Source organism: Sus scrofa, chromosome 3, assembly GCF_054392235.1.
Source record: "Sus scrofa isolate SSC_HxYL_T2T_F1_AM1 chromosome 3, Sscrofa_HxYL_maternal_Yorkshire_Landrace_v2.0, whole genome shotgun sequence".
NCBI classification, from domain to species: domain Eukaryota; kingdom Metazoa; phylum Chordata; class Mammalia; order Artiodactyla; family Suidae; genus Sus; species Sus scrofa.
The window spans coordinates 31460402-31486944 of record NC_139385.1 but is presented as its reverse complement, the minus strand read 5'-3'; the positions used below and the strand labels follow the sequence as shown (position 1 = coordinate 31486944).

General features: G+C 49.5%; 1 protein-coding gene across 1 annotated transcript in view; it reads right to left on the bottom strand.

The window, feature by feature from the left end:
• The window catches only part of GPR139 (G protein-coupled receptor 139), a 46379-nt gene extending 20377 nt beyond the window's left edge, over positions 1 to 26002 (bottom strand). The window contains exon 1 of the mRNA XM_003124564.5: positions 25585 to 26002. Within this exon, the coding sequence (XP_003124612.1) occupies positions 25585 to 25708 (124 nt within the window). The 5' untranslated portion in view covers positions 25709 to 26002. The remainder of the gene's footprint in view (positions 1 to 25584) is intronic.
• Positions 26003 to 26543: the final 541 nt, after the last annotated feature.

The following is a 26543-nucleotide window of genomic DNA, read 5'->3' as shown; positions in this document are numbered from 1 at the left end:
TCCCCCTGAAGCTTGAAGGCCTATCACAGGGCACTCTGTCAGTGTTAGTGGAATAAAAGAGTGACAGATGGATGGATGGACGGATGGATGGATGGATGGATTCTCTAAGGCATTCTCTGTGGAGCATCGATCTGCCTGCCTGCTGTCAGTCCCGTGGAAATCAATTTTGTATGTGATGACTTGATCTTATTCTCTCTCTCGTTCCTCTTTCTAAACCCAGCCTCTCTGGAATTTTTCCTGTTACCTCCTATGATGGCTGGTGGATCTGAGTTCAAATTCCCCATTTACTTGTCCAGGCATGACCTGAACTCTGTTTCATCATCTGTGCCATGGGGACAATATTATGTCCCCAAAGGGCAGAGTAAGAGGATGGAGTTGCCATTCCCACCGTGGTGCAGTGGGTTAAGAATCCCGCTGCAGGGTTAAGGATCCCTCGTTGCTGTGGCTGCGGTGGAGGCCGGCAGCTGAGCTGTAGCTCTGATTTGATCCCTAGCCTGGAAACCTCCATATGCAGCGGGTGCAGGCTTAAAAAGCAAAACAAAAAAAACAAAAAAAACAAACAAAAAACAAACAAACAAACAAAAAAAAAACCCCCAAAAAACAAAAAGTAATCCTGCTGCAGCCTCTCAGGTTGCCATTGAATTGTGGGTTTGATCCCTGGTCTGGCTCAGTGGATTAAAGGATCTGGTTCACAGGCCTCACTCATTTCTGTCATCTGCCTGCCCCATCCCTGGCTGGTGCTGGAGAGGGAGTTGGAGAAGAGGTAAAGACGTAACAGCTCTTGATTCTTTTTTTTTTTTTTTCTCTTTTTGCCATTTCTTGGGCCGCTCCCGAGGCATGTGGAGGTTCCCAGGCTAGGGGTCGAATCAGAGCAACACGGGATCCGAGCCACGTCTGCAACCCACACCACAGCTCACGGTAACATCGGAGCGTCAACCCACTGAGCAAGGCCAGGGATCGAACCTGCAACTTCATGGTTCTTAGTCGGATTTGTTAACCACTGCGCCACGATGGGAACTCCCTTTTTTGTTTTCTTAGGGCTGCACCTGCTGCATATGGATGTTCCCAGGCCAGGGGTCCTATCGGAGCTACAGCTGCCGGCTTACATCACAGCTACAGCAATGCTAGATCCTTAACCCACAGAGCCAGGCCAGGGATCAAACCTGCATCCTCGTGGATCCTAGTCAAGTGCCTTACCGCTGAGCCATGACGGGAACTCTGAGCACTTGATTCTAATGATTCAAACTGGGTTTGAGTTGAATTTGTCCTGAGGCAATGGAGAGTCATTGAAGGGCTTTCAGTCTGAAAGGGTTTTACTAAATAAGATGTTTGTTATTTCTGTACCAAACCACAGACATCCCTGGAGGTAGATGGGGAGGGCAGATGGTGGAGAAGAGACAGCCCTGTATATCTACCTCGTTGAAACTTTCAAACACGGGGTCCTATATAACACTTGACAGGAGCAGAGGAGATTCGAGGTACCCTCTTCCCTCACAGTGCATCCCCCCGCCTCCCCCTTAGGCTGCTGGGGGAGGTTCCATGGGATCTGGATGTTCCAGAACACTTGAAAATTCCCTGATGCACACCACCTGGCAGCACACGCTCCAAGGCCACGGTCCTGGTGGACGTTCTGTTCTGAGATGGGACCTGCATTTTCCTGGGGGATGGGGGCCTGAAGTGGCAGCACCTGTGCCCGGGGACGTGGATGGCCAGGGAACAGGCCATGCCCAGAAGACAATGTCTAATTACCCACGGGCCTCAGGAAGCAATTTTCTCTGGTTGGAGAAATTGGTTTTTGTGCCTCCAGCCCCTGCACGCAGCCGAAAGACATGTAGGTCAAGGAGGCATAATTATATGGAAATGGATTTATGTTTGGGAACTTCTGAAGCCCCACCTCTGCACACTGGGGAGGCGGCAGAGAGAGAGAGGGCGTCGTTGTCATTCCGGCCCAACTGGGTTCAGCAGGTGAAGGACTGCTTGCTCCCTCGTGATTTTAAAGGGGTCTGTTTCTTTCCTGGCTTTGGGACAAGCACCTGAATGGCACAGAAGAAAAGAAGCGATGCCTTCCTAGGGCGGTGACGAGCATGGGCACTGGGTCCAGATCTGACATGCACTTGCTGTGTGACCTAGAGCACGTGTTCTAACTTCTCTGTGCCTCCATGTGCTCGTCTCTGACATGGAGCTGGTTGTGAGGATTAAGTAAGTTAATGCATTGGAAGTGCTTAGAAAAGTTAGGGCTTGCATAGTAGACACCACTGGAATTTGGTCTTGACTTCCCTCTCTGTGCTCATCTGTCTGTCTTTCTCTTCCTTCCTTCCTTCCTTCCTTCCTTTCTGTTTACTTCTGTCTTTCTTTCTTTTTCTTTCTTTGTTTCTTTCTCTCTTTATTTCTTCCTTCCTTTTTTTTCTTTGTTTCTTTCTGTCTTTTTGTTTCTCTTTCTTTCTTTTTCTTTCTTTCTTTCCTTCCTTCCTTCCTTTCTTTCTTTCCTTCTCTTCCTGTCTTTATTTCTGTCTTTCTTCTTCTTTCTTTCTTTCCTTTCCCCTTCTTTTCCTTTCTCTTTCTTTCCCTTTCTGGCTGCACTCATGTGACACAGAAGTTCCCAAGCCAGGGATCGAACCTGCACTACAGCATTGACCCAAGCCACCGCAGTGACAACACTGGATCCTTAACCCACTGAACTACAAGGGAACTCCTCTATCCCATTTCACTCACCACTCCTGCCTTCCCTCTGGCCCAGCTGAGAGGCACTGCGGCACCCACAGCTCCGCAAACCAGCCTCAGTGTGTCCAGCTCTGGGCCTCTGCCTGTGTGATTCCCTCTTCCTAGCAGCCTCTTCCTCCACTTGGTCTGGGTGACCCTTGTCCTTTACCCATCATGAGCCTATGTCCAGCCCCCCAGATGGGTGTCCCTCATGCTTTCCTGTACCCCTGCCTATGAGGAAATCCTCTGGTTCCCTTTCTTTTCTGAGCAGAATTATCATTTCTAGGAAAGGACAGGCAAAGCATCAGCAGAAAAGCAAATGCTTTTTCCCCCCTTAGAAATAAGAGAGAATGTAAATAATAACAGCAGTGACAATGACGGTAAGCATTTCTATCCCTTTTTTTGCCATGAGGGAAATGATCTTTTTTTTTTTCTTCTGTTTATGGCCACACCCATGGCATATACAGGTTCTAGGGCCAGGGGTCGAATCAGAGCTGCAGCTGCACACTTACGCCACAGCCACAGCGACATGGGATCCAAGCTGCATCTGTGACCTATGGCACATCTTTCAGCAATGCCGGAACTTTCACGCACTGAGCGAGGCCAGGGATCAAACTCACATCCTTACAGACACTATGTTGGGTTCTTAACCCACAAAGCCACAATAGGAACTCCAAGGACGTGGTCTTAATAATAAAAAGAATAACTTCTCTTTAGCAGTCTCTTCTTTGCTAAAAACTGTAATGCATGTTTTACGTTTCAGAGTCCCTGCTGCTCCCCTTACTTTAAAGGTGGGTATTGGAACCTTTCTAGAGACGAAGGAATTTAGAACTGGGTTTGGTGATGTTGCCCGATTTTACACAGCTAGCAAGTCATGCAGTCAGGATTGGAACTCAGAGCTGTCCAAACAATACGTATGAAGGAGTCAGAAAGCCTTCAGACCATCGCTTCCACTGACACCCAAATGCTTTGCAGGGCAGACCCTGTGCTCACTGGCCTGCTGGTCTACCTCTGGCCTGGGCCGTGTCCCTGGGTGTTCTCGGCTCCAGGGTGCCTGAATCTTCCTTACCGCCTCTGGGAAAAAGGCCTTTCCCTACCTTCCCTGGGCTTCCTGAAATGAAGACAGCGCTCCTTGGCTGATCAGGGAAGGGATGGGCATCTTTCTTGGCAGAGGGAACCACAAGCACAAAATCAAGCAAGTGCGAAACGATGTTGTGTCTGCAGAACCGTCAAATGACAGGCTTGGCTGGTGTGTGGACGGCGGGGAAATGAGGTTTGAGAATTCAAGACTCCTGTGCGATAACCTCAGTGAAATTGCTTTGCAAACGCTCAAGGTTGTTGTGGGGACCGAAGCAGACAATGCCCGGGAAGCGCTTTGCAAACTGGAGAAGCGTTGGGCAAATGTTAATTATCACGAGATAGTCCAGAGGCGTCTCAAGGCTATCGCGAGTGTGATAGCAGAAAAGTGAAATATCTGCTAATGTCCCTTGAATCCGCATGCTCAAAAGCATTCATAAATGAAAAGGTCTCATTTCATTGCTCTCATCTCCTTTTTTTTTTTTTCCTCGGGTGAATAGATTGTAATAGATTTGGGAAGCTAATAAGAAGTCAGTCAATTTCCTGGTCATTATCAATGATATGACCAGGTTTTGAGACTTGCAGTAAATTTTGATGCCCATCCATACGACCAGATCCAGGTAATTCTTTATCCAGATATTTCTCAGATGCTCTCTGTCCCTTCTTTCTCCTCGGTTAGCCTGACACCAGGAGCCCTGGGACGGCAGGTCTGTGTCTGCCTGGTTTGGGGGTCATATTCTTTGTCACTAGCCCAGGACCTGACTGATAGTAGGCACTTGATAAATATTTGTTTAGTGCTGCACTGCAGTCTGGATGTCATCATATTACACCTGAGGTCCTGCAGGGGCTTCTTAGGTCCTCCTTGGTCCCTGTCTCTCTGTCCCCAAAGCCATTTGTCTGCCCAAAACCCCAATCCATTTTCCTCAGGCTTATAAAATACTATTGGTAAAATTAATTGAACTAATATTACATACTAATGCTTCTAATAAAGAATTCAGGGGAATTCCCTTTATGGTTCAGCAGTTAACAAACCTGACTAGGATCCATGAGGATGCAGGTTTGATCCCTGGCCTTGATCCGTGGGTTAAGGATCCGGCATTGCCGTGAGCTGTGGTATAGGTCTCAGACATGGCTTGGATCCTGTATTGCTGTGGCTGTGGTGTAGGCTGGCAGCTGCAGCTCTGATTCACCTCCTAACCTGGGAACCTCCATATACCATGGGTGAGGCCCAAAAAAGCAAAAAAAAAAAAAAAAAAAAAAAAAAAAAAAAAAATTGAGGAGTTCCCATCATGGCTCAGCAGTAATGAACCTGACTAGTATCCATGAGGATGGGGGTTCAATCCCTGGCCTCACTCAGTGGGTTCAGGATCCAGTGTTGCCGTGCATTGTGGTGTAGGTCACAGATGTGGCTTGGATCCATCAGTTGTGGCCTAGGCCACAGCAGTGGAGGCCTAGCCTGGGAACTTCCATATGCTGCAGGTGAGGCCCTAAAAGAAGACAAAAAATAAAATAAAATTAAAAAAATTTCAAATCTAGATGCTAAGGCAGGAAACTAAAATAAGCAATGTAATTATTCAAGAAGGCCTAGTCGGGAGTTCCTGCTGTGGCACAGCAAGTTAAGGATATGGCGTTGCCATAGCTGTCACACTGGTTGCAGCTGCAGCTTGGATTCAATCCCTGGCCAGGAACTTCCCTATGCTGCGGGTGCCGCCGAAAAAGAAAAAAGGCTTAGTAATAATTATTATTTGCAGATAATATAATAGTATGCTTAGAGAACTCAAGACAAAATTATTTGAAACATTATTGCAATTAGCAAGTGAGTCTTCAAGAGGACCAAAGCCTGAACATAACAGCCATGGCTGATCAAAAAATGGAATGGGAAGAAGATTCCGTTCATAACATTCTAAGCGTCCATGGGGAGATGAGAAGAATGGCTGCCCTTTTTCTGTTTGTTTTGGTCTTTTTAGGGCCGCACTTGGAGGTTCCCATGCACAGGGTTGAATCAGAACTGTGGCCACCATCCTACACCACAGCCACAGCAACACCAGATCTGAGCCGTTTCTGTGACCTACACCACAGCTCATGGCAGCGCTGGATCCTTCCCCCACTGAGCGAGGCCAGGGATCGAACCTGCGTCCTCATGGAGGCTAGTCAGATTCATTGCTGCTGAGCCACGACGGGAACGCCCCTTTTAACTCTCGGGTGTACTTTGTCTCCTAGCCTGCTTGAGACCCACATCTCCCTACGTATCTCATAGAGCTGATGGAAAGCACCCATGGAAATCTCCATCCACTCTGCACCGACAGATGGGTGCGTAGGCTGTAGCTCCCGGTGTCTTGTGTCTGGGTTGGAAGCCTGTCTTCACTGTGGCACTAACTGCATGACCATGTGCCTCACTTTCCTCATCCATAGAATGGGGGAGTCACAGCATCCCCTTCGGGGGGTGGGGGTGGGATGATTAAATTAGTTAATTTATGCAAAGTGCCTGAAGCAGTGCCCAGCACGTAGCATGCACTCAATGAATGTTCCTTAGAATTATGATAAATGATGACTGCTTTTGTTCCGACCATCAAGCCTTCAGCAGTGTGCTGTCTGAGTTTCAGTCATGGGTATGACCTTGGGAAGGGTGGCGGAGGACGTGGGCAGTACTTGGCCATGGGTTTGGGAGTCTCCCATCATTCTGAGTTTTTTTTGTTTTTGGAATACCAAATTACTACATTAGAGAGTAATGGGTTGAACTATATAAAAGGGACATTTGAAGAAGAAAAAAGTGGCTGGATATTGACCGTTTCACATGATACCAGCTCATAGTTTTCAAGTTACTTGTTTTGCACCCTGGTCAGTGCATGGCTTGAAAGCATGGGGGGAAGTTCACCCCTCTCTCTGGTCCCCAGCCCTTGGCTGTGGTCCTGATGCTGCCGGAGGTGCTCAGGGCATGGGTGATGAAGAAAGAGATGTCTGTTCAGAGGACACAGAGTGTGTCAGGTCCCAGAAAGAGGAAGGGGAGTTCCAGAAACTAGAGGCCAAAGTCTCCCCCCTAGAGCCACCCCATCCCCAGCACTGCCCCCCACCCAAGACGGGGGCCGATGTCTTTCTCTCCATCACGTGATACACGGCTTCCTTCTAGCACAGCACACATCAACCTTCACATTGATGTAATTTACTTTTTTCTCTCTCCAGCTAGACTGTTCTCTCCCCAAGGGCAGAAACCCAGATCTATTTGTGGCACCAGGAGCAAGCACTCAATTCTCAAATGAATGAATAATAGAAAGTCCGAGCAGGGTGCAGAGGCATGGCTCCATTTGGGGGGTGATCTCTGCCTTTTTTTTTTTTTCTTTTTAGGGCCACACTCATGGCATATGAAAATTCCCAGGCTAGGGGTGGAATCTGAGCTGTAGCTGCTGGCCTACGCCACAGCCACAGCCACAGCAACTGGGGATCCAAGCCACGCCTGTGACCTACACCACAGCTGATGGCAACGCCGGATCCTTAACCCACTGAGCAAGGCCAGGGATCAAACCCGCATCCTCATGGATACGAGTTGGATTCGTTTCCATAGCACCACAGTGGGAACTCTTGATTTCTGTCATTAACAGCTTTGTATGTTTAGTGGAACAATGAACCCTGGGTTTGAGGTCCAAGGATGCTGCTTTGCCTTTCAGATCTGCCCACTAGTGATAACTTGGGGAAGCTGCTTGACTCCTCTGAGCTTTAGTATCATAATGGATGAGTCAGTCCTTGGTAAATTTTAATTCACTTTGCATATTGACCAAAACTATTTTAACATTCATGGCTATTATTGATGACTCTTTTAAAGCATGAGGAATAGAGCCTGGCACATACTAGGTGGGCAATACACAGTCACCAGGTGAACTGGGTTTGGAAGCACTTGACTGAGTTGAGCCTACTTCTGGCTGAGAAAGGAAACTTTGGAAGGATCTGGAAGATGACAGATTTTTCTGGGGAGTTGTTTCATCACAATGTGCTGCTTGAAAAAAAAAAAAAGAAGAAGCAACTCAATTTCCATTTTGTAGGTTAGGTGTTGGGTAGAGAAGGAATTCACCTTCTTGTCCTTGCTTAAAAATAATTTCAAGTAATTAAACCATCTGCTTGGGGAAAGGGCAGCAGGGACACAGGGAGAGTCTTCAATCAGGAAGGAAGACAGAGTCCCTCGAAATGTCTGCAAAGACCAGGCGGGCAGGGTGAAGCAAGGCAGAGGTCTGTCGACACAGCGTGTGTCTCTTCTGATGCTCAGAATACCAAAGTCTACAGCAGGCCCAGCAGCAAGCTCAGGCATGACCAGGGGTGCACTGGCTCGTCGCATCTCCGCTTGGATGCTCAGTGGCTGAATTCTCTTGGGCACATCACTGTACCTCTCAGAGCCTCAGTTTCCCCATCTGCCAAGTGATGATAGAAATACCAACCTCACAGCCACTGCTGGGAGGGTTAAATGAGGCAATGTGGAAAAAAGCGTTTGATCTAGTGTTTGGCCCACAGAAAGTGCCCACTAAAGTGTGGTGGTGGTGAGGATGACAAGGATGATGATGACAATGAAGATAATTATGATCAAAGTGGTATATATATATTTCATATACATATGTATATATATGCAATGGAATATTACTCAGCCATAAAAAAGAATGCAATAATGCCATTCGCAGCAACATGGGCACAACTAGAAATTCTCAGACTTAGTGAAGTCAGTCATAAAGAGAAAGACAAATACCATATCATATCACTCATATGGGGAATCTAAAATATGGCACAAATGAACCCATCCACAAAACAGAAACGGACTCACAGACATAGAGGACAGACTTGGGGTTGCCAAGGGGGAGGTAGGAAGGCATGGGATGGACTTGAGTTTGGGGTGAGTAGATGCAAACTATTACCTTGAGAATGGATAAGCAATGAGGTCCTACTGTGCAGCACAGGGAACTATATCTAGTCTCTTAGGAGAGAACAGGATGGAAGATAATATAAGAACGAGAATGTGTACATATATGTATGACTGGGTCACTTGGCTGTACAGCAGAAATTGGCACAGCATTGTAAATCAACTTAACCAAATAAACAACCCCAACTATATCAGGCAAAGGAAGCCAGACCAAGGGGGAAAAAAAAAGAAAGATATTTTCTTCAATCCCTTCAAGGTCAGCATGGAAATTACCCTTATGGGATTTAGAAGGCAGTCATCTGCTTATTCTTGCATGCGTGTCTCCATCCACTCATCCAATACTTACTAAGCCCCTGACCACGTGCCCTGTGCCAATATCAGAGCGTATTGGAGTCAGAGGACGCACACGCGGTGCCTGCCATCCAGGGCACCTAACTCTCGTCTTCTTGATGCTTCCCAGCAGAGATAAGTTTGAGTCCCCAAAGGAATTTAAATACCTTACTCTTACTTCTGTTCCAGAAGCTGTCACCTTGGATTATGATTATTGATCTGCCTTTCTAGCCAAGGAGAGTGTGAGTGCTTGTGCACGAGCATCTTTGTTCCCCCTGCATCATTATCCCCTACAAAACCTCAGTGCATGGAGTTCCCGTCATGGCTCAGTGGTTAACGAATCCAGCTAGGAACCACGAGGTTGCCAGTTCAATCCCTGGCTTCACTCAGTGGTTAAGGATCCGACGTTTCCGTGAGCTGTGGGGTAGGTCGCAGATGTGCTATGGATCTGGCGTTGCTGTGGTGTAGGCCAGCAGCTACATCTCTGACTTGACCCCTAGCCTGGGAACCTCCATATGCTGCAGGTGTGGCCCTAAAAAGACAAAATAAAATAAAATAAAGAAAACAAATAAAACTCAGTGCAAAGTAGGGCCTCCTGTAATGGTGCCTGACCCTTCATGCAGCCTAGAGAGCTCAAGTGGGGATCAGATAGGAAATCCTTGTCCATCTTAAGAAAGGAAATTCTTCTCTTTGTTAAGCACCTGCTCTGCGCCAGGCACTTTAGGTCCATTATCTCATGTATTCTCCACAAGGTAGGTATTTTTTTTTCCCTTCTTTTCTTTTATTTTTCTTTTTCTTTTTTTCTTTTTTTTTCCCTTTTTTTCTTCTTTTTTTCTTTTTCTTTTTCTTCTTCTTCTTTTTTTTTTTTTTGGTTGCTTTTTCAAGGTGGGTATTTTTAGCCTTATTTTGCAGATATGGGAAGAGAGGTTCCGAGACGTTAGTGCCCCATAGTGAGAAAATCCAGAGAATCTCAAATCCGGGTCTTCCCACCTTCCTTTCTTGCAGAAAAGCATTTAGAGTGGTTGGAAAGTGGCTGTGAGGCCAAAAGTGTGATGGTGTAAATGGATGTGTGTGTGAGTGTGTGAATATGTGTGTGTGTTGTGTACATAGTTAAATTTGAGGAAGGGCATTAACACAGAAACCTCAAAATCCGACAGGGGCAAGGCAGCGGACAGACATGAGAGAAGCAGGCCAGGTGTAAGAAAAAACTTTATGTTGGGTGCACAATAGGGAGAGGTGGGGCCTGGCGTGCACTGGATGGCACTGCTCCGTCTAAAGGAGGCCCTGGCTCTCTGGTTCTAGGAACTTGGTGAGAGCTGGGTTTTGCCAGACTCACGAGAAATCTGAATATTTATGAGCTTCCCTCTGAATGTTAATAGGAAAGGTGCTACTTTTTTTGTTGTTGTTGTTGCTTTTTTAGGTCCGTACCCATGGCATATGGAAGTTCCCAGGCTAGGGGTCGAATGGGACCTACAGCTGCCAGTCTACACCACAGCCACAGCAACTCGGGATCCGAGCTGCATCTGCAACCCACACAGCTCACGGCAACACCAGATCCCCGACCCATTGAGCGAGGCCAGGGATCAAACGCACATCCTCATGGATGTGAGTTGGGTTCATTTCCGCTGCGCCCCAAAGGGAACTCCAGAAGGTGTTACTTTTTAAGAAAACCTCAAACAGGCTTCTTCCCCATTCTAAAAGGTCTGAGTTTCCAGGTGCCTGTCAGAGGTTGGGACCCCCGTCCGGGCCTCTCCAAGAAGTGAAAGAGGGGGCTTGAGAAGGATGTTAATCAGAACGCGTCTGACTAGCATTTGGAGGGAAGCTCTTAGTGCTGCAAGTGAGTGATTATGGGGGAAAAAAAAAAGTCCTCTTCTTTCTCAGAGCCAGCCTCTTCCGGCCAGAAGCCTCTTCTGAGAAGATCCAAGAGACGACCAGCCTTTTCCTCCCTCTTCCTCCAGCTCTCTCTGCCCACTGGCGGATGTCCCCTGTGTCATGGAACTTATTACTCTCTGCTCCTTCCTGGACCCTGGTCCTTAGCACTGGATGCAGTGATGGTGGCAATGGCCACAGCTCGCTCCTGCTCATCTGTCAAATGACAGAGCTGAAGGGGACCCTATTCCTCCTTAAGGATCAGGAGTCTTGCAAAGGACAGCTGGGTCATCAGCAGGACTTTCCCACTGCCACCCGAGTGTCCCCACGGCCCCGGCGGCAGGCACAGGTGTCCTCAGGGGCTGAGGACGTATTAGTTCCCTCGCTTTACTCAGAGGCAGAGGAGATGATGGATGGGGCAGGAGGGGGATGCGAGGGCTGTGAACGTGACCCTCGACCGACGCTCCTGCCGTGTGCCCGGCCCTATACCTGGTGCCCAGAGGCCCTTCATGCTGCTGCCGCCCCCTCAGCTTCTGGCTGCTCCCCTCTCCCCACTTTTCCTCAATTCTTCTCCCAGCAGCCAGAGAGGCCTTTGAAGAGCTCAAATTAGGTCATGTCACCTGCTTCAAAGGCTCCCGGGGCTCGCAACACTTCGATTAAATCCCAAGCTCCAACATCATCCCGCCCGTGATGACTTCATCTGCCTTTGCGCAGCCCCGCTCCCGGGGAGGCTTCTACCTGCGCTGGTCCCTCTGCCCGGCACGCCCTTCCTCTCCTGCATCCCCACGCCGCCCCTGCTTATTGTTCCAGTCTCTGCTTGGACATCAGCTTTCTGGAGAGCCCTTTCCTGCCTCTACATCGCTTGACCAAGTTTTCATTTTTTTGGTGGGGGGCCCACACCCACAGCATATGGAGGTTCCTAGGCTAGGGGTTCAATCGGAGCTGTAGCTGCCAGCCTCCACCACAGCCACAGCAACATCAGATCCAAGCCGCATCTGCGACCTGCACCACAGCTCATGGCAACGCCAGATCCTTAACCCACGGATCAGGGCCAGGGATCAAACCTCACGGATGCTAGTCCAGCTCGTTAACCACTGAGCCACGACGGGAACTCCTAAGTTTGATTTAGAAATCTTTGGCGTCTGTTTCTGTTTTGTCAATAAGTTCTTTTGTATCATTTTAATGTTTTTTATTTTTAAATGATTTTTATTTTTTCCATTAGAGCTGTTTTACAGTGTTTTGTCAATTTTCTACTATACAGCAAAGTGACCAGTCACACACACACACACACACACACACACATACCTTCTTTTTCTCACATTATCCTCCATCATGTTCCATCATAAGTGACTAGATATAGTTCCCTGTGCTATACAGCAAGATCTCATGGCTTATCCACTCCAAAGGCAATCGTTTGGACCTCATTTTCTTTCTTTTTTTTTTTGAAGTGAGAATTGCAACGATTTTAATTTTTTTAAATTTCCTAATATGTATATACATAATTTTTTAAAAATTGAAAAAATTAAAAATCTCACTTATTTTGCTTTTTAGGGCCACACGCGTGGCATATGGAGGTTCCCAGGCTAGGGGTCCAATCGCAGCTACAGCTGCCAGCCTATAGCACAGCCACAGCAATGCAGGATCCAAGCCGTGTCTGGGACCTACACCACAGCTCATGTCAATGCCAAATCCTTAACTCACTGAGTGAGGCCAGGGATCGAACCCACAACCTCATGGTTCCTCGCCAGATTCGTTTCCGCTGCGCCATGACGAGAACTCTGACCTGATTTTCTTATCCCCTTGCCACGCATCCTTCTCTAACAGGACGGTGTGGCTGCCCTATGTGCTTGCTCGCTGCTTGTCCCCCTGGTGGAGGGTGTGCCAGTGCGGGGTCGCTTTGCAATCTTCTTTTCTGTCTTCTCGGTGCCTCCAAGGGTGCCCAGCACGCGAAATGGGCTCCACATAGTGTGTGCGGTAAATAAACTTATCGTCACCCCCTTTCCCAGATGGGGAGACTGAGGCTCCAAGACAGGGAAATTATGTGCTCAAGACCTCGCCGCGGGCCAAGCCGTGCTGCTGGGGTTTGACCTTAATTCCTAAACTGGTCTTACTTCCTGGATTCCTCCGGAATTCTGGAAGAGTCCTGGATGTGGAGGGTGGACTCGAGGGGGAACCACCCGCGGGGAAGGCCCTGTGATTCCTTGAAGGAACACCCGGTCCCGTCCTCACAGCAGGGCCCCGCTCGAGTTCCGTCTCCAATCACTGCTCCTTCTACCACCTTCCAGGGAGGCCGTGGCTTTTCTTTCAAGAGGCAGATGATGGTTCTTGTCAGCGGATCTGTGGAGCTGAACCACGGGGCGAAGCCAGGAATGCTAAAAGCGGGGGCTGCAGCCAGAATGGAGTCGCTGGCCATTCTGCACTGTGGCTGTGGAGTGTGTGCACATCTGTGTGGTTGTGTCTGTCTGGATGTGTGTGTGGGACTGTGTATGTGCATCTCTGTATCTGTGTATGTATGTATGTGTGCGTGTGCGTGTGCATGTCTCTGTGTGTGCTTGTGTCCATATGCATGTCTGTGTGTATCTGTGTGTGTGCATGTCTGTGTGTGTGCTTGTGTCCATGTTTGTGTTTCTGCGTGTGTGCATCTCTATGTATCTTTGTGTGTGTGTATGTGTGTGTGCATGTCTGTATGTGTGCTTGTGTCGATATGCATCTTTGTGCATGTGTGTGCACATCTGTGTGTGTGTGTGTGTGTGTGTGTGTGTGTAGTCCCTTAGTTGAAGTGATGTGCTGTTAGTTTGTTTTGCACTTAGTTGAAAAAGGTAAGAAATGTCTGTGGCAGAGAAGCCACACCCTGAGCTCTGTCGATGGCCACACATTCTGGCAAAGGAAGGGGAGAGACGTGGCTGGTGGATCCGTCGGTCTTCACCCTGCAGAGTGTGTTGTCCCAGCTCAGCGTCCACATGCACGGTTTTTCTGAAGCTCTGGTTTCCTGCTCCCCTTGGCTCACATCTCACACCCTGTTCTCACCCAACCCCAGCTGCCTTTGGGTCTCCAGGCTCTGGCGCTCCTGCTCCTTCTGTCCCCGTATGTGGGGACAGGGTCACGGCACAGCCTGCCCCCTTCTCCCGCGTCCTTCCATCCTTCCCTCCCCAGCCCCAGGTTTCAGCTGTCCACGTTGAGGAGGCTTCCTTGGGCTCCCCGTGTGGGAAGCTCCCACAGGAAGTCTTGCCCAGGTGCCTCTCTCTCCTTCGCCATCTTTTCACAGGTGACCATTGACCTTTATTTACATTTTATGCTGGTCTTCCTCATCTGTGTGTGTGATTGTCTGTATGTGTGTGTGATTGTGTGCACGTGTGCACAGAAGCAAGTGGGGGTCTTTTTTGCTGTCTAGCATAGTGCCTGGCACACGAATGGATGGATGGATGGATGGATAAATGGATGGACAGATGGGCAGATGGTTGGACAGATGGATAGAAGGATGGATGGATGGACGGATGGATGGATAGATGGATGGTAAGTGAACTGATGAATGCAGATGCTTTCTAGGTTGAATTGTGCTCTTCGCATTCTCATCTCATGCTTTTTTTTTTTTTTTTTAAGCCATGGGGCAAAATGAAAACATACCTTTGAATGAAAAGCCCTTGCTTCCCCTCCATACAGCTCAGCTGGTGATACCATTGCTCAAGAGAAGCCCACTTGATAGGAAAGCAAAAATCCTGGGTCGTCCAGACAGAAAAGTTCCCTCCCTTTTGATTCCCCTGGGATCCCGGGAAGCCACCCCCTCCCTGCCTTGACCCTACCCTCCTTACGTTTCCCCTGGGGGACAGTGAAGATGGCAAAGTTGGCCCCCCTGCAGTGGCCAAAGCTCACTTGCTTTGGAATCTGGAAAGTCTGGGGTCAAGATCACCCCTAGTTAGCTGCGGAACCTTGGGGGAACTTCCTTGCCCTCTCTGGGCCTCAGAATTTTCATCAAGGGTATTGTATTAGTTCACTGTTCCTCAGAGTTTAGTAATTAGTCCACCGAGGTTGCAATTTTTGCCATATTCTTGTGTCCTCTGTGCTATTTGTTTATCTTTCTACTTTCTAGAGCTGCACCCACAGCATATGGAATTTCCCAGGCTAGGAGTCCTATCGGAGCTGCAGCTGCCGGCCTACACCCCAGCCACAGCAACTTGGGATCCGAGCCGCATCTGTGATCTACAGCACAGCTCACAGCAACGCTGGATCCTTAACCCACTGACTGAGGCCAGGGATCGAACCCGCATCCTCATGGATCCTAGTCGGGCTCATTCCCACGGAGCCATGATGGGAACTCCCACGTCCTCTGTACTCTTATGTACTTAACATCTTGTTATAAAGTGATTAGCCTTTTTTCTTGAACATATACTTTATATGATGATCCGCTTCTCTGGGGTAAGTGTAACGTGAACCCCGTATACACTCTCAATGTTTTCTCGCGGCCACATTGAAAAAAATACGAAGAAACAGGTGACATTCATTTTAGCAATGTATTTTATTTAACCATATTCATCCACAGTGTCATCAATATAAGTTATTGAGATATTTAACCTCTTTTTTTTTTAATGGCCACACCCTTGGAGTATGGGAATTCCCAGGCCAGAGACTGAATTCGAGCCGAAGCTGAGACCTACACCACAGCTGTGGCAACACGGTTCCTTCAACCCACGGAGCCGGGCAAGGGAGTGAATCCGCATTTCCTCAGTAACCTGGGCAATTGCGGTTGGATTCTCAACCCACTGCACCATAGTGGGAATGCCAATTTCACTTGAAAAAAAAATACTAAATGTCCAAAGTCTGATGCGTACTTTGCATTTCCAGCACATCTCTCTATGGATGCTAAATTTTCATTGGAAATCCTTGATCTCTGTTTAGATGTCATAAAATACGGACTGAGAGTAGACTCACATACCTGAGTTGCTCCAAGCATACAATGATTTTCTAATAACTGAACTGAGCATCAGATTTTAATTGTAGATTAATTGCAGTAAAATACAAAACTCAGTTCTGCAGCTGCACTAGTTAAATGTCAACTGCTCACCAGCCGCATGTGGCTGGTGGTGATGATACTGGGCAGCATGAGCGTGGAACAATCCTGAATAACAAACCCACCTCCCTATTGTCAACAGAAGGTAGCCTTAAAAATAGCTTCAGTGACAATACAAAAGTGACATTAACTTCTAGCGAGATACCGTCGCCTGCTTAAGCTTAAGCGTGGGGCCCTAGATCTGCTCTGTGTCTGTTAAAAAAGATTTCAGGAGTTCCCTGGTAGTCTAGTGGTTAGGATTTGGCGCTTTTACTGCTGTGGCGTGGGTTCCATCCCTGGTCTGGGAACTGACATCCCACCTCAAGCCGGTGCACTCTATGGCCAAAGAAAGGGATAGATTTAGCACCCATGAAAAGGTGTTAAAAGACACACGGGTACCCAGCTGAGATGCTCCCTTTGACGAAATCAGAAGGGTGAAGAACCCTGAAAAGGGATTTAATGTTGCAGCCTTGTCCCACCTCAAAATAATCCTACATAAAACAACAACAGACACCCACCCCCATCTAGATAATTACTCTGAGCTTGAAAATTCTGCAGCCCTTATCCCTTACTCTCATCACTTTGCTTCCTCTGAAAAGACCGCTGGCATGGGATCTTGCAAAAAGCGAACTAAGCACGACATGGACCAACTCAGTTCTGGTTCAGATGCAGCCATTCCCAGCTCTGTGACTTTGGGTGAGGTCTCACCACAACCCAGCTGCCATGGAGTGGCGGGCTCTGGCCTTGGCTAGTCAAGGATTGTCTCACTTTGTCCATGACCCTCTGAGGAAGGCACTCTCCTTTCTGCAGAGAGGAACGAGGAGGCTCAGAGAGCTCCAGCCAACCTGCCAGAGCCCCGCCCACAGGAAGCCACTGGATGAGGACCTGAATCCTCAGGTCTGGGGACCACTGAGCCCATGTCCGAATCCACCACTTCGGGTTCTCAGGGCAATTCCTTTGTCCCCAAATGGCAGGTTTGTGTTTCACGACATTTTCAACATGAAACCTGTGCTCTGTCTTGGAGCTTTCTTTCCAGTTTATACCATGTCCCTGGTTTCCTGAGTTGGCATGCTTTTCTGATGCACACACATTTTCTTTGGGTCCCCATCTCTATCTTTTCCTTCTCTTCTCTTTCCTTTCTTTTCTTTTCTTGACCTCCCTGTGGCATTGGGAAGTTCCTGGGCCAGGAATCAGATTGGAGCCACAGTTGTGACCTATGCTGCAGCTTCGGGAACGCATCGTGCCTGGCTGGGGATTGAATCCCTAACCCATTGTGCCTGGGGATCAAATCCTTAACCCACTGTGCCTGGGGATCGAATCCTTAACCCACTGTGCCTGGCTGGGGATGGAATCTGCATCCAGAGATGCTGCTGATCCTGTTGCGCCACAGTGGGAACCTCTCTCTATTATTTCTTGCTCTTTCCTTTAGCTTCTTGCTTTCGTTCTCCATTCACTGTGACTCCCCCCCCCCCCCCCCCCGCCTTGGCATTTCTTGGTGCTTCTTGCCGCTTGTGGATTGGCAGCCAGGGAGGGGGGTTGTGTATCAGGCCTGCAGACACATTTGATTTGGCTCATGAAGGGCTGGCTCACATGGTGTTTTTAAAATTTGTGAATTAGTTGCCAACACTGAACCATGGGGATATTTCACACAGAAAGCTGGATATCTCGATTTGGGGGAACAATCTGGCAACACTGGACCGTTGTCTGGAAAGCACCCCTTTCTACCTCCCCCAGGCCCCCCGCCCCCTTTGGTCTATCGCCCCCACCTCTGGACCCAGCTTGAGCGTCAGTTGTCAGCTCTCATCGCATGTGTGCTGCCATCTTCTTGAAAGAAAGCTGAACGGCAGCACCAAGTATTGCTCTGTCCCATTCTAGCTCGGTGACCTTGGGTAAGTGTCTCAATGTTCTCATCCGAAAAATGGGCGTAAGAGTAATCACCATGCCTCAAACAGTCCCGGTGAGACTTAAATGAGTTTAAATGATGCAAAGTGCTTGAAGAAGCTCTAGCGCATACTAAGTGCTACGTAAGCTCCAGCAATCCTGAAGCGGGAAGGGCAGTGTTTTTGATACACATGTCAATCACCGAGGGAAAACAAGAGAGACCCCAGGAACCGTGTGTTTTCAGAAAAAAACAAACAAACAAACAAACAAAAAAAAAGCCCCAGCAGGGAAGCACAATCCCTTGGAAGTGAAGCAGTTTTTGAAATTGGCTCGGATGTTCATTTATACCATCTGACGGCCCCGTGCAGATAATCCGAATTCAAGACGCCTGCCCTCCCCCACCGCCAGCCCTTCAGGGCTGTGTCCCTCCTAACCCTCTCCCCTTATAAGCATCTCCCACCTACTTCAGATCCAGGCAGAGGTTCAAGGGCAGGATCGGTGTTTACCCCCCCACCCCCCATGTGTGCATGATTCTGGCTGCAGCATGCAGGGCGAAGGCGCTGGTGGGGCTGGTCATTCTCTTTGCTAACATTAGCTTCAGCAGTCCCTGGTCTGGACTGCTGTTCTTTCTGGAGGTTTCACTGCACCACAGGCAACTCTCTTAGGGGGACGAATTCCCTAGGCTTATGGCCGCATTGATTGCTTCATCCAGTGGACCGCTCCTAGTTTGCCAGGATGTGGAGCTTCCTATCCTGTGGGTGCTCTTTGAGTGGAATTATGTGTTTATGGAAAAGACCTGTGTATAAAGCAGGGTGGGGCTCCTGGGGATTGACAAGGCTAGAACACACTGACGTGTTAGACAATCAAAACAATGGGAGCTACTATTTATGGAGCTCCTCCAAGGTGCAAGGAACTATGAGAAGCCTTTGCATGTTTCATTTGGAAATGCCCCATCCACAATGCAGGGCAGAAAAGGTTAATTACATTTATTGAACTCTTATTCAGAGGCAAGGATTACAAAGTTACAGTTCTGGACTCCGGCCCAAGGCCAGCCCAGGCAGCCTCCAGCAGAGCCACTTCGCGGGTCTGTACTTAAGGGCCCATCTAAGGGCCATGTCTCCAACTGGACCACATAAGTAGAGGCCGGCTCTCCTGGGTCTCTGGCAGACCCATGAAGAGTGACTTATCCAAGGTCACACAGTGAGTTATTTATTACCTGAACCAAGCCTGGAATTCCAGACTTCTCAAGCAGTGCCTTTTCTCCCACTGTTTTAACAAGGCTCTCAAGACCAAATGTGCCTTAAGAGGGGCCAGTCAGATGACAGTGGAGAATTAGTTGCACCACATAAGTACTGTCCCAAATGGGGGTGCGTGAGTGCTGCTGAAAGGGGCAGCCATTAAATGATATTATGGTACAAGGATACTATGGAATACTATACAGCTTTGTAAAAGAAGGAAAAAGCTTCATACATACGGTTATGGATGATTAACATATTAAGTGAAAACAGTAAGATGGAAGACTGTGTGTATAATGTACCCATTTTGGAGAGAGGAAAAAAAAAAGAGACTTGATCTCCTCTATCCACTTTTACTTGAGTATGTACTGTGACACCCTGATAAAATAAATAGGACACTAAGATACCAATGTGGCAGTTACTTCTAGCAGTGGTGATGATGGGGCGGATTTGGGAATTGGTGAACAGGGGAATGGAATGAGAGAACCTCTGCAATGTGTGACTTTTTACATTTTTAAGTTTTTGAGTGCTAGGAATGTCAGTACCTATTTAGTGTGCATGCACACACACACACACACACACACACACACACACACACACACGCACATGGCTTGTTCCTTAGTTCCAGCCGACTGTTACTTTCTGGTATATAAGCCTAATGTTGTCAGTTCTAGTTTTTTCAGAGAACTTGGAAATCAAAATTTTTTTCTTTTTCAGCAGCCCCTGTGACATATGGAAGTTGCTGGATCAGGGAATGAATCTGAGCTGCAGGTATGACCTATGCCACAGCTGTGGCAGTGCTGGATCTTTAACCCACTGAGCAGCCCATTTTTTTAAAAAAGATCCCAATTTTCTTTTTGTCTTTTGTCTTTTTAGGGCCACACCTGCGGCATATGGAGGTTCACAGGCTGGAGTCGAATCGGCGCTGTAGCCCCCAGCCTATACCACAACCATAGCAATGCCAGATCTGAACCACATCTGCAACCCACACCACAGCTCACCACAACGCCAGATCACTAACCCACTGAGCAAGGGCAGGGATCAAACCCGCAATCTCACGGTTCCTAGTCGGATTCGTTAACCATTGCTCCATGACGGGAACTCCTGAGATCCCAATTTGTAATTTCAAGTTGTTCACTGCTAAGATGTAGAAAATACAATAGGGTTTTTGCATATTAACATCGAGCAAACATGCCGAACTCACATGTTTTTGTTCTTAGGAGCTTTTTTGGTAGAGTCCTTGTGATTTTCTGTGAAGGTGATTACATTTTCTGTGATTAGAAACGATTTAACTTCTTCCTTCCTGTATCCCTTTTATTTCTTTTTCTTGCCTTATTGCTCTGTTTAGAACATCCAGTATGATCTGAATAAGAGTGGTGAGAGCATTCTTGCCTTATTCCAAATTTTAGGGGGAAAGTATTCCATTTTTTCATCATTAAAGGTGATGCTAGCTGTAGGTTTTTTATAGATGCCATCTATCAGGTTGAAGCAGTTCTCTCTCTGTTCCTCATTTGGTAAGTTTTTATCAAATGGGTGGGCATTGCATTTTGTCAAATACATTTTCTGCCTCTATTGGGATGATTATATAGATTTTCCTTTTTAGTCTGTTAATATGGTGAATCACCTGGTTAATATGGTGCATGATTTTCAAATGCTGAACTAGCCTTGAGTTCCTGGGATAAATCCAGCTTGGGCTTGATGTGTTACCCTTATATTTTGTGGTATGAGATTTCTAATATTTTGGTGAGCATTTGTATGCCTATGTTCATGAGGACAGTTGGTTGGTAGTTTTTTTATAATGCCTTTGTCTGGTTTTGCTATTAGGGTAAAGCTGATATCATAAAAGAAGTTGGGAAGTGTCTCTTGATTTCCCTAATTTTTAAATGATGAAAAAAATTACTTTCGATGGCTCACTATGTGCCAGGTGTTGTGTGAAGTGCTTATGTTATTTAGTCCTTACAGTGACCCTACATATACCCTTATTATCATCATCCCCACTCTATAAATGGGGAAACTGAGACACAGAGGGGTTAAAACCACTTGCCTATCAAATTGCCCCCCCCTTATTTTGGTCTTTTTAGGGTCACAGCCAAGGCACATGGAGGTTCCTGGGCTAGGGGTCACCACAGCTCATGGGCAATACTAGATCCTTAACCCACTGAGCAAGGCCAGGGATCGAACCCATGTCCTCATGGATGCTAGTGGGGTTGGTTAACTGTGGAGTCACGACGGGAACTCCTAAAGCCACTTGCCTAAAGTCACACAGCTTCTAAGTAGCAAAGCCAAGACTCAAACTCCAGAAGCCCAGCTCCAGACTTTGTCGTCTAAATCTGTTTACTGCGTTTTCTCTAAAGACATGTACAGGTGAAAGAGAACACATCTGGAACCATCTTAGCCATTTTTTCCACCTGCGATTAACAACAGTTACCAGCACCTGTCAAAGCACCTACTACCTGCCAGGCTACAGACTCATCAATTCCTTTCATCTTGTACCCACCCTCGGAGGCAGGCATTGTCATCCTCCCGTGGCAGTGGTGGAAACCCTCCCTTCTGCTGGGCGGTCTGTGGTTTCAGGCTTCATCTTCCTCACTTGGTCTCCCTGAACACTTGCGGTGCCTTTTTAGACGGTAAACTTTTCAACAAATATCTTTCAAATCTCAGTTTAATTGTGCACTGCTCCTTCCGTATCAGGTGGGCTCACCCATCCTCCCTCCCCTCCTCCTCCCCCAGGCACTCAGGTTCATCTTTCGCTCCTGCTCTGTCTTCTGCTTGGCACGGTGTTGTCCCAGCTGGCCCAATCAGTGTCCCCAACGCCACCTTGTTGGCTTATTGCGTGTGCTTTGAAAAATCAGAAACGTCTTGCTTATGTAAAAAGGAGGAGGAAAGAGCTGGAGTTTTAGGAACAGCTGGGACACCAATTTTCTCCACTGAGCACACAGCACGGAGGACTGAAGTTAGTTCAAAGAACTTCCCCGTGGTAATGAAGGCACTGGATGCAATGGGAAGAGCAGGTGTTTGCACGCTGGTTGGACTGTGTGACTGCAAATGAGATGCTCCGTTTCTCTGAATCTCCGTTTGCTTCTCTGTGAGATGTGTTCGGGCCCCGCACAGATCCCAGGGCTGTGGCAGGGATTCAGTACAATAGCACAAGCATTTAATAGAGGAAAAGATCCAGTGTGGAGGGGGCACTGAGTGACCGTGTCCTCCTCTGTCCAGGCTCTGTGCTAAACCATATTAACATAGATTATCTTCATATCCTTGAAACCAGTCACCCCAGTTTATGGGTGGGAAAATTGTTAAAAGAGAGCAAGATTCTTTTCTTCCTCCCTCCCTCTTCTTCTTTCCTTTTTTCCTTTTCTTTCTTTCTTCTTCTTCTTCTTTTTTTTTTAATAGCAGCACCTGCAGCATATGGAAGTTCCCAGGCTCAGGGCTGAATTGGAGCTGCAGCTGTGGCCCACGTCACGGCCATGGCAACCATGGATCTGAGCTGCATCTGCAACCCACACTGCTGCTTGCAGCCATGCAGGATCCTTGAGCCACGGAGCGAGGCCAGGGATCGAACCCACACCTCACAGAGATGCTGGGTCCTTCACCTGCTGAGCCACAACAGCACTTTGAGAGTAAGAATTTTTAAGTGGCAGCACTCTGCCTATATGTCACAGTAGAACACCCTGGACCCCACACCTGACCAGTTGTATTAGATTGTCTGGGGCAATTCCTAGAGCCAGGGGATTGGACCAGGTGGCCTTTCCCAAGCTCTTCCTCAGAATCCAGAGGCTAAAGGTGCTAAGAAAAAGCCTGCCTTTCCTCTAGTAACACTCAGCCACTCCCCATCCCTCCTTTCAGGGTCCGACCACTGCAGTGAGAACCCAGAGTTGGGGTGAGTCCACTGCCAGGAAAAGCGATTCAATTAAAGTCTCAGTTTTCAACAATATTATCAAGCTCTGCGGTCTGTCACTTCACACCCAGCATAGCTGTGCTTCCCCGTCCAAGGCAGCAGGGAGAGGGTTTGCTGATTGCTGGGGGCTGTGGGCAGGGCAGGGAATGCTGTAGCCTGCTCCTGTGCTCCCAGGGAGGCACGTGGCCCCGAGGCACTGAGCAGAATGCCCTCTCGGCACAGCCTCTCAGTTCCTTCTCTGGCTGCAGGCAGGGCTGAAGAGCCCCTCCTTCCTCCTTCCACCAAAATGGGCTTCCCGAGAACCACAACGGCACAGCACAGCAGCAATCAATGCGTGGTGGGTCAGGCACTGAGCTGAGCGCTCAACTTTCACCATCATCTCCACCGACATCTTTACCTCTCACCCCAATTCCAGGGCTAGGAACTCAGAGTGCCTGTTTTACAGATGTGGAGACTGAACAAACACCCAGCTCTGCTTCATTCTGGGGTCTGCATTCCTGGTCACTAGGACCTACTTGCCTGCCCTTAGGATGTTAAGAGGATGACTTAAGGATTTCACCTTTGAGCCACCTTGCAAGCCATTAACAAAACTGTTATCAGCGCATCCTCTTCCTGCCAGCCTGTCCTCTCCAGTCATTCTTCTCCAGCATTTCATCCTCCTGCATCCATCTCAAGCTTCATTGATGAGCTTCTTGACCTCAGGGACTGGACTTTATGGGTCTCTCAGTGCCTTTGGCACCTCCTGAGCCCTTGGCACATAGGAGCTGGTCATCACTCTGAATGCATAAGCACATCCATGCCCTCCAAGTTCTAGTCCCAAATCCCACTCTTTTAAGTCTCCAAGCCCTGGGCTCAGCCTTAAGGAGCTCATGCCTGTCGTAGGTGCCAGTCCCGATGGTTCCGGAAGGTCCTTGCTGGAATGGGAACTAAGCTGTAAAGATATGCGGTCCTTTGACACCCACCTTGAGATTTTTGAGTTTCCCTTGTCCTCCGCATTCTCACATCCCTGCTCTGGACCCCCGGACCCTCTCCCTGCCTTTCTGTTTTGGTCCCTCCTTGAAGGGCTTTTAGGAGAAAAGCCTGAGCGAGGGGCTGCTGCAGTCTGCAGAGGGGATGGATGAGTGAAGGCTGGGGTCAGATACCCTCTGATATAAAGGCTGAAGGGAAAAGGGACCCAGGTCAGCCAGCGTCACCACTAACCTGCCTTCTGACAAACACGCCCCAGAGGAGAGCTCTGGAGAGGCTCAGAAGGGCCACCGGGGGGAGGTGGGAACTGGACCGAAATCAATTCCAGCTCGAGGTAATTACAGGACACGTGCCACCGCTCCAGCAGGGCCAATCGGGCTCGCGCCTCTGCCAGGGCAGCTCGAGCGATTAGTTAGTAATAAAAGCCTCGTCACTCACTGGGGGGGAGAGGCTCAGCCTTCGCCAACTTCTGCTTTCTCCTATCTTCCAAATTTGGGAGGGGGGATTTATTGCAACAACCTTATCAGAGGCCATGGCTACCAAGTAGAATGTTTTGGGAAGGAAATTTCAGCAGAGTTCTCACAAATCCAGCTCCCACGTTCTGAGGATCCGAGGATGCTGAAGACGGCCGGGTTGATGATGTTGTGATTCTAGGCTGTGGGTTGCATTGGATTTTTGTTTGTTTGTTTCTGTCCCTCTCTCTCATTGGCTTGCAAGTGATCTTTAGGAATCTTTCTGTCTGAGAGACCTTCATCTATGAGTGGAGCCTTAGGAATCCTCTCCTTCCCTCTCTCTCACGCGACCCCCCCCCTCCCCCGGCAAGCACCTCATCCCCTCCCTCCCCACCCCCAGCAGCTCAGCTCTCTTCAGGAATTCAGTACGAGACTCAGCAACACTTTGGACAGGAGGCTAGGATGTGGGACCCGCCAGACATCTGCAGTAGCCTTGAGCTGCCCAGGATGGGCGGACCGGGAGGCAAAGCCAAGGGGTGAAGCAGGTCTTCAAGGAGACTGTGACCCACCCCCCCACAAACGAGGTAGCGGCCTTGGCAGCCCGCCTTGTGTGTCTCTGCACCTGCCCTGTCCAGGGCATGGTCTCCGAGCCACCCGGACTTCCTAGCCAGCCTGGAGACGCGGTCCTCCCTCAGGATGGCAGCGGGGGCTCATCCCTTTCTCCATCTCTTTCCCCGGAGCAAGAGAGTGCCCAGCATCAGGGTCTCTGCGGGTGATACGCCGAGGGGCAGAGGTGCCCCCAGTCTGGGTGGACGTAGGGAGGGATTGGGGGGGGGGGCACGAAGCCATCTGCCCGGACTTGCAGTCAAGTCACCCAGCCCTCCCTAGACCCCCTCACGGACGCCGATCGCTTCAGACGCGCGCACAGATGCACACCGACACACTCGAATCCCGCGCACTCACACCACTCCCCTCGCACCCTGCCCATCGCCTAACGCGCACACTGGCGAGACGCACACACGCAAGGTCCCCGCCAGGCCACCGCAACTTCCTCCCCCCACCCCCCCCGCCCCGCCCCGAGTCTAGAAACGTCCGCAGTTGCCCTTAAGGCGTAAACTTTTTCAGAGGGGGCGCCAGGGATGACACCGGGAAGGTGGCTAGGCCTGGGGGTCCTGCTCAGGGTCGCCCCGCCCTCAGGGCTCCTGGCTTCCCTCCCTTTCCCCTAAGCCCCTCACCTGGTAAACCGAGGCACAGCAAGAGGCTGTAGTAGACTATGGGCACGAAGCCCAAGCCGCAGGCGGAGCCGGGGGACCAGGACAGCGAGCTGTTGGCTACGAGGTGGGCGTGCGTGTGCTCCATGAGCGCGCCCCTCGCTCCCCTCCTCTTGGCGCCCGGCCTGCCAGCCCCGCTCTCTGGACGCCGGCTCGGTGGCGGCGGCGGCCAAGGCAGCAGCTGGAGCAGCAGAGCCTCTCTCCCCGCAGGACTTGCTTCTATCCTTGGCCGTGGTCTCCTCTGCTCCCTCCGCACCTGCCCGCCTGGCGTCCCGGCTCTGGCGTCCCGGCTCAGCCCTCCCGCAGGGCGCTGGGCGCAGGGACTCGGGAGGGGCTCCCGGCGCCCGCTTGTGCGTCTCCCACCGCGGACCCGCTCGGCTCCCGCCTCGGAGCCGGGGGGCTGGGACGCCGCTCCCCGCAGCCAATCAGCAACGGCCTGGAAGCGCTGGAGGGAGGAGTGGGGATGCTCGGGAGGAGGGGGTCCCAGAGGCTCCTCGCGGATCCAGTTTCTGGAGAGGAGATGGAGTTAGACCTGGAAACCCCAGAGGAAGACGAGGTGGGAACAGGCTACCCCATCTCCACCGCCCCGGGGAGGGGCGTGGTGTGGGTGGGACCTGCTTCTCCCGCAAGGCTCCTTACTCCTCTGGCGTGTCCTCAGTTTGCCTTTCTCGACTTTCCTCCCAGCCACGTCTCTTCCCCAGCTCGCCAGCGAGTCCATCTCCATAGAGAGGGTTCTTCACTCAGGGGCAGGGGGCAGGAAGAGGAGACTGTGTGAGGGGGGCTGCTCTAGGGTTGTCGATTCTCCTGGACCAGAGGAGCTGAGCTTGAAAGGCAGCGCGTGTGTGTCTGAGTGCCTGTGTTGGCTCTGGAGGAGGCCTGAGGTGGACTGTCCCTGAGCTGAGTGTCTTTGAATGGGATGCGGA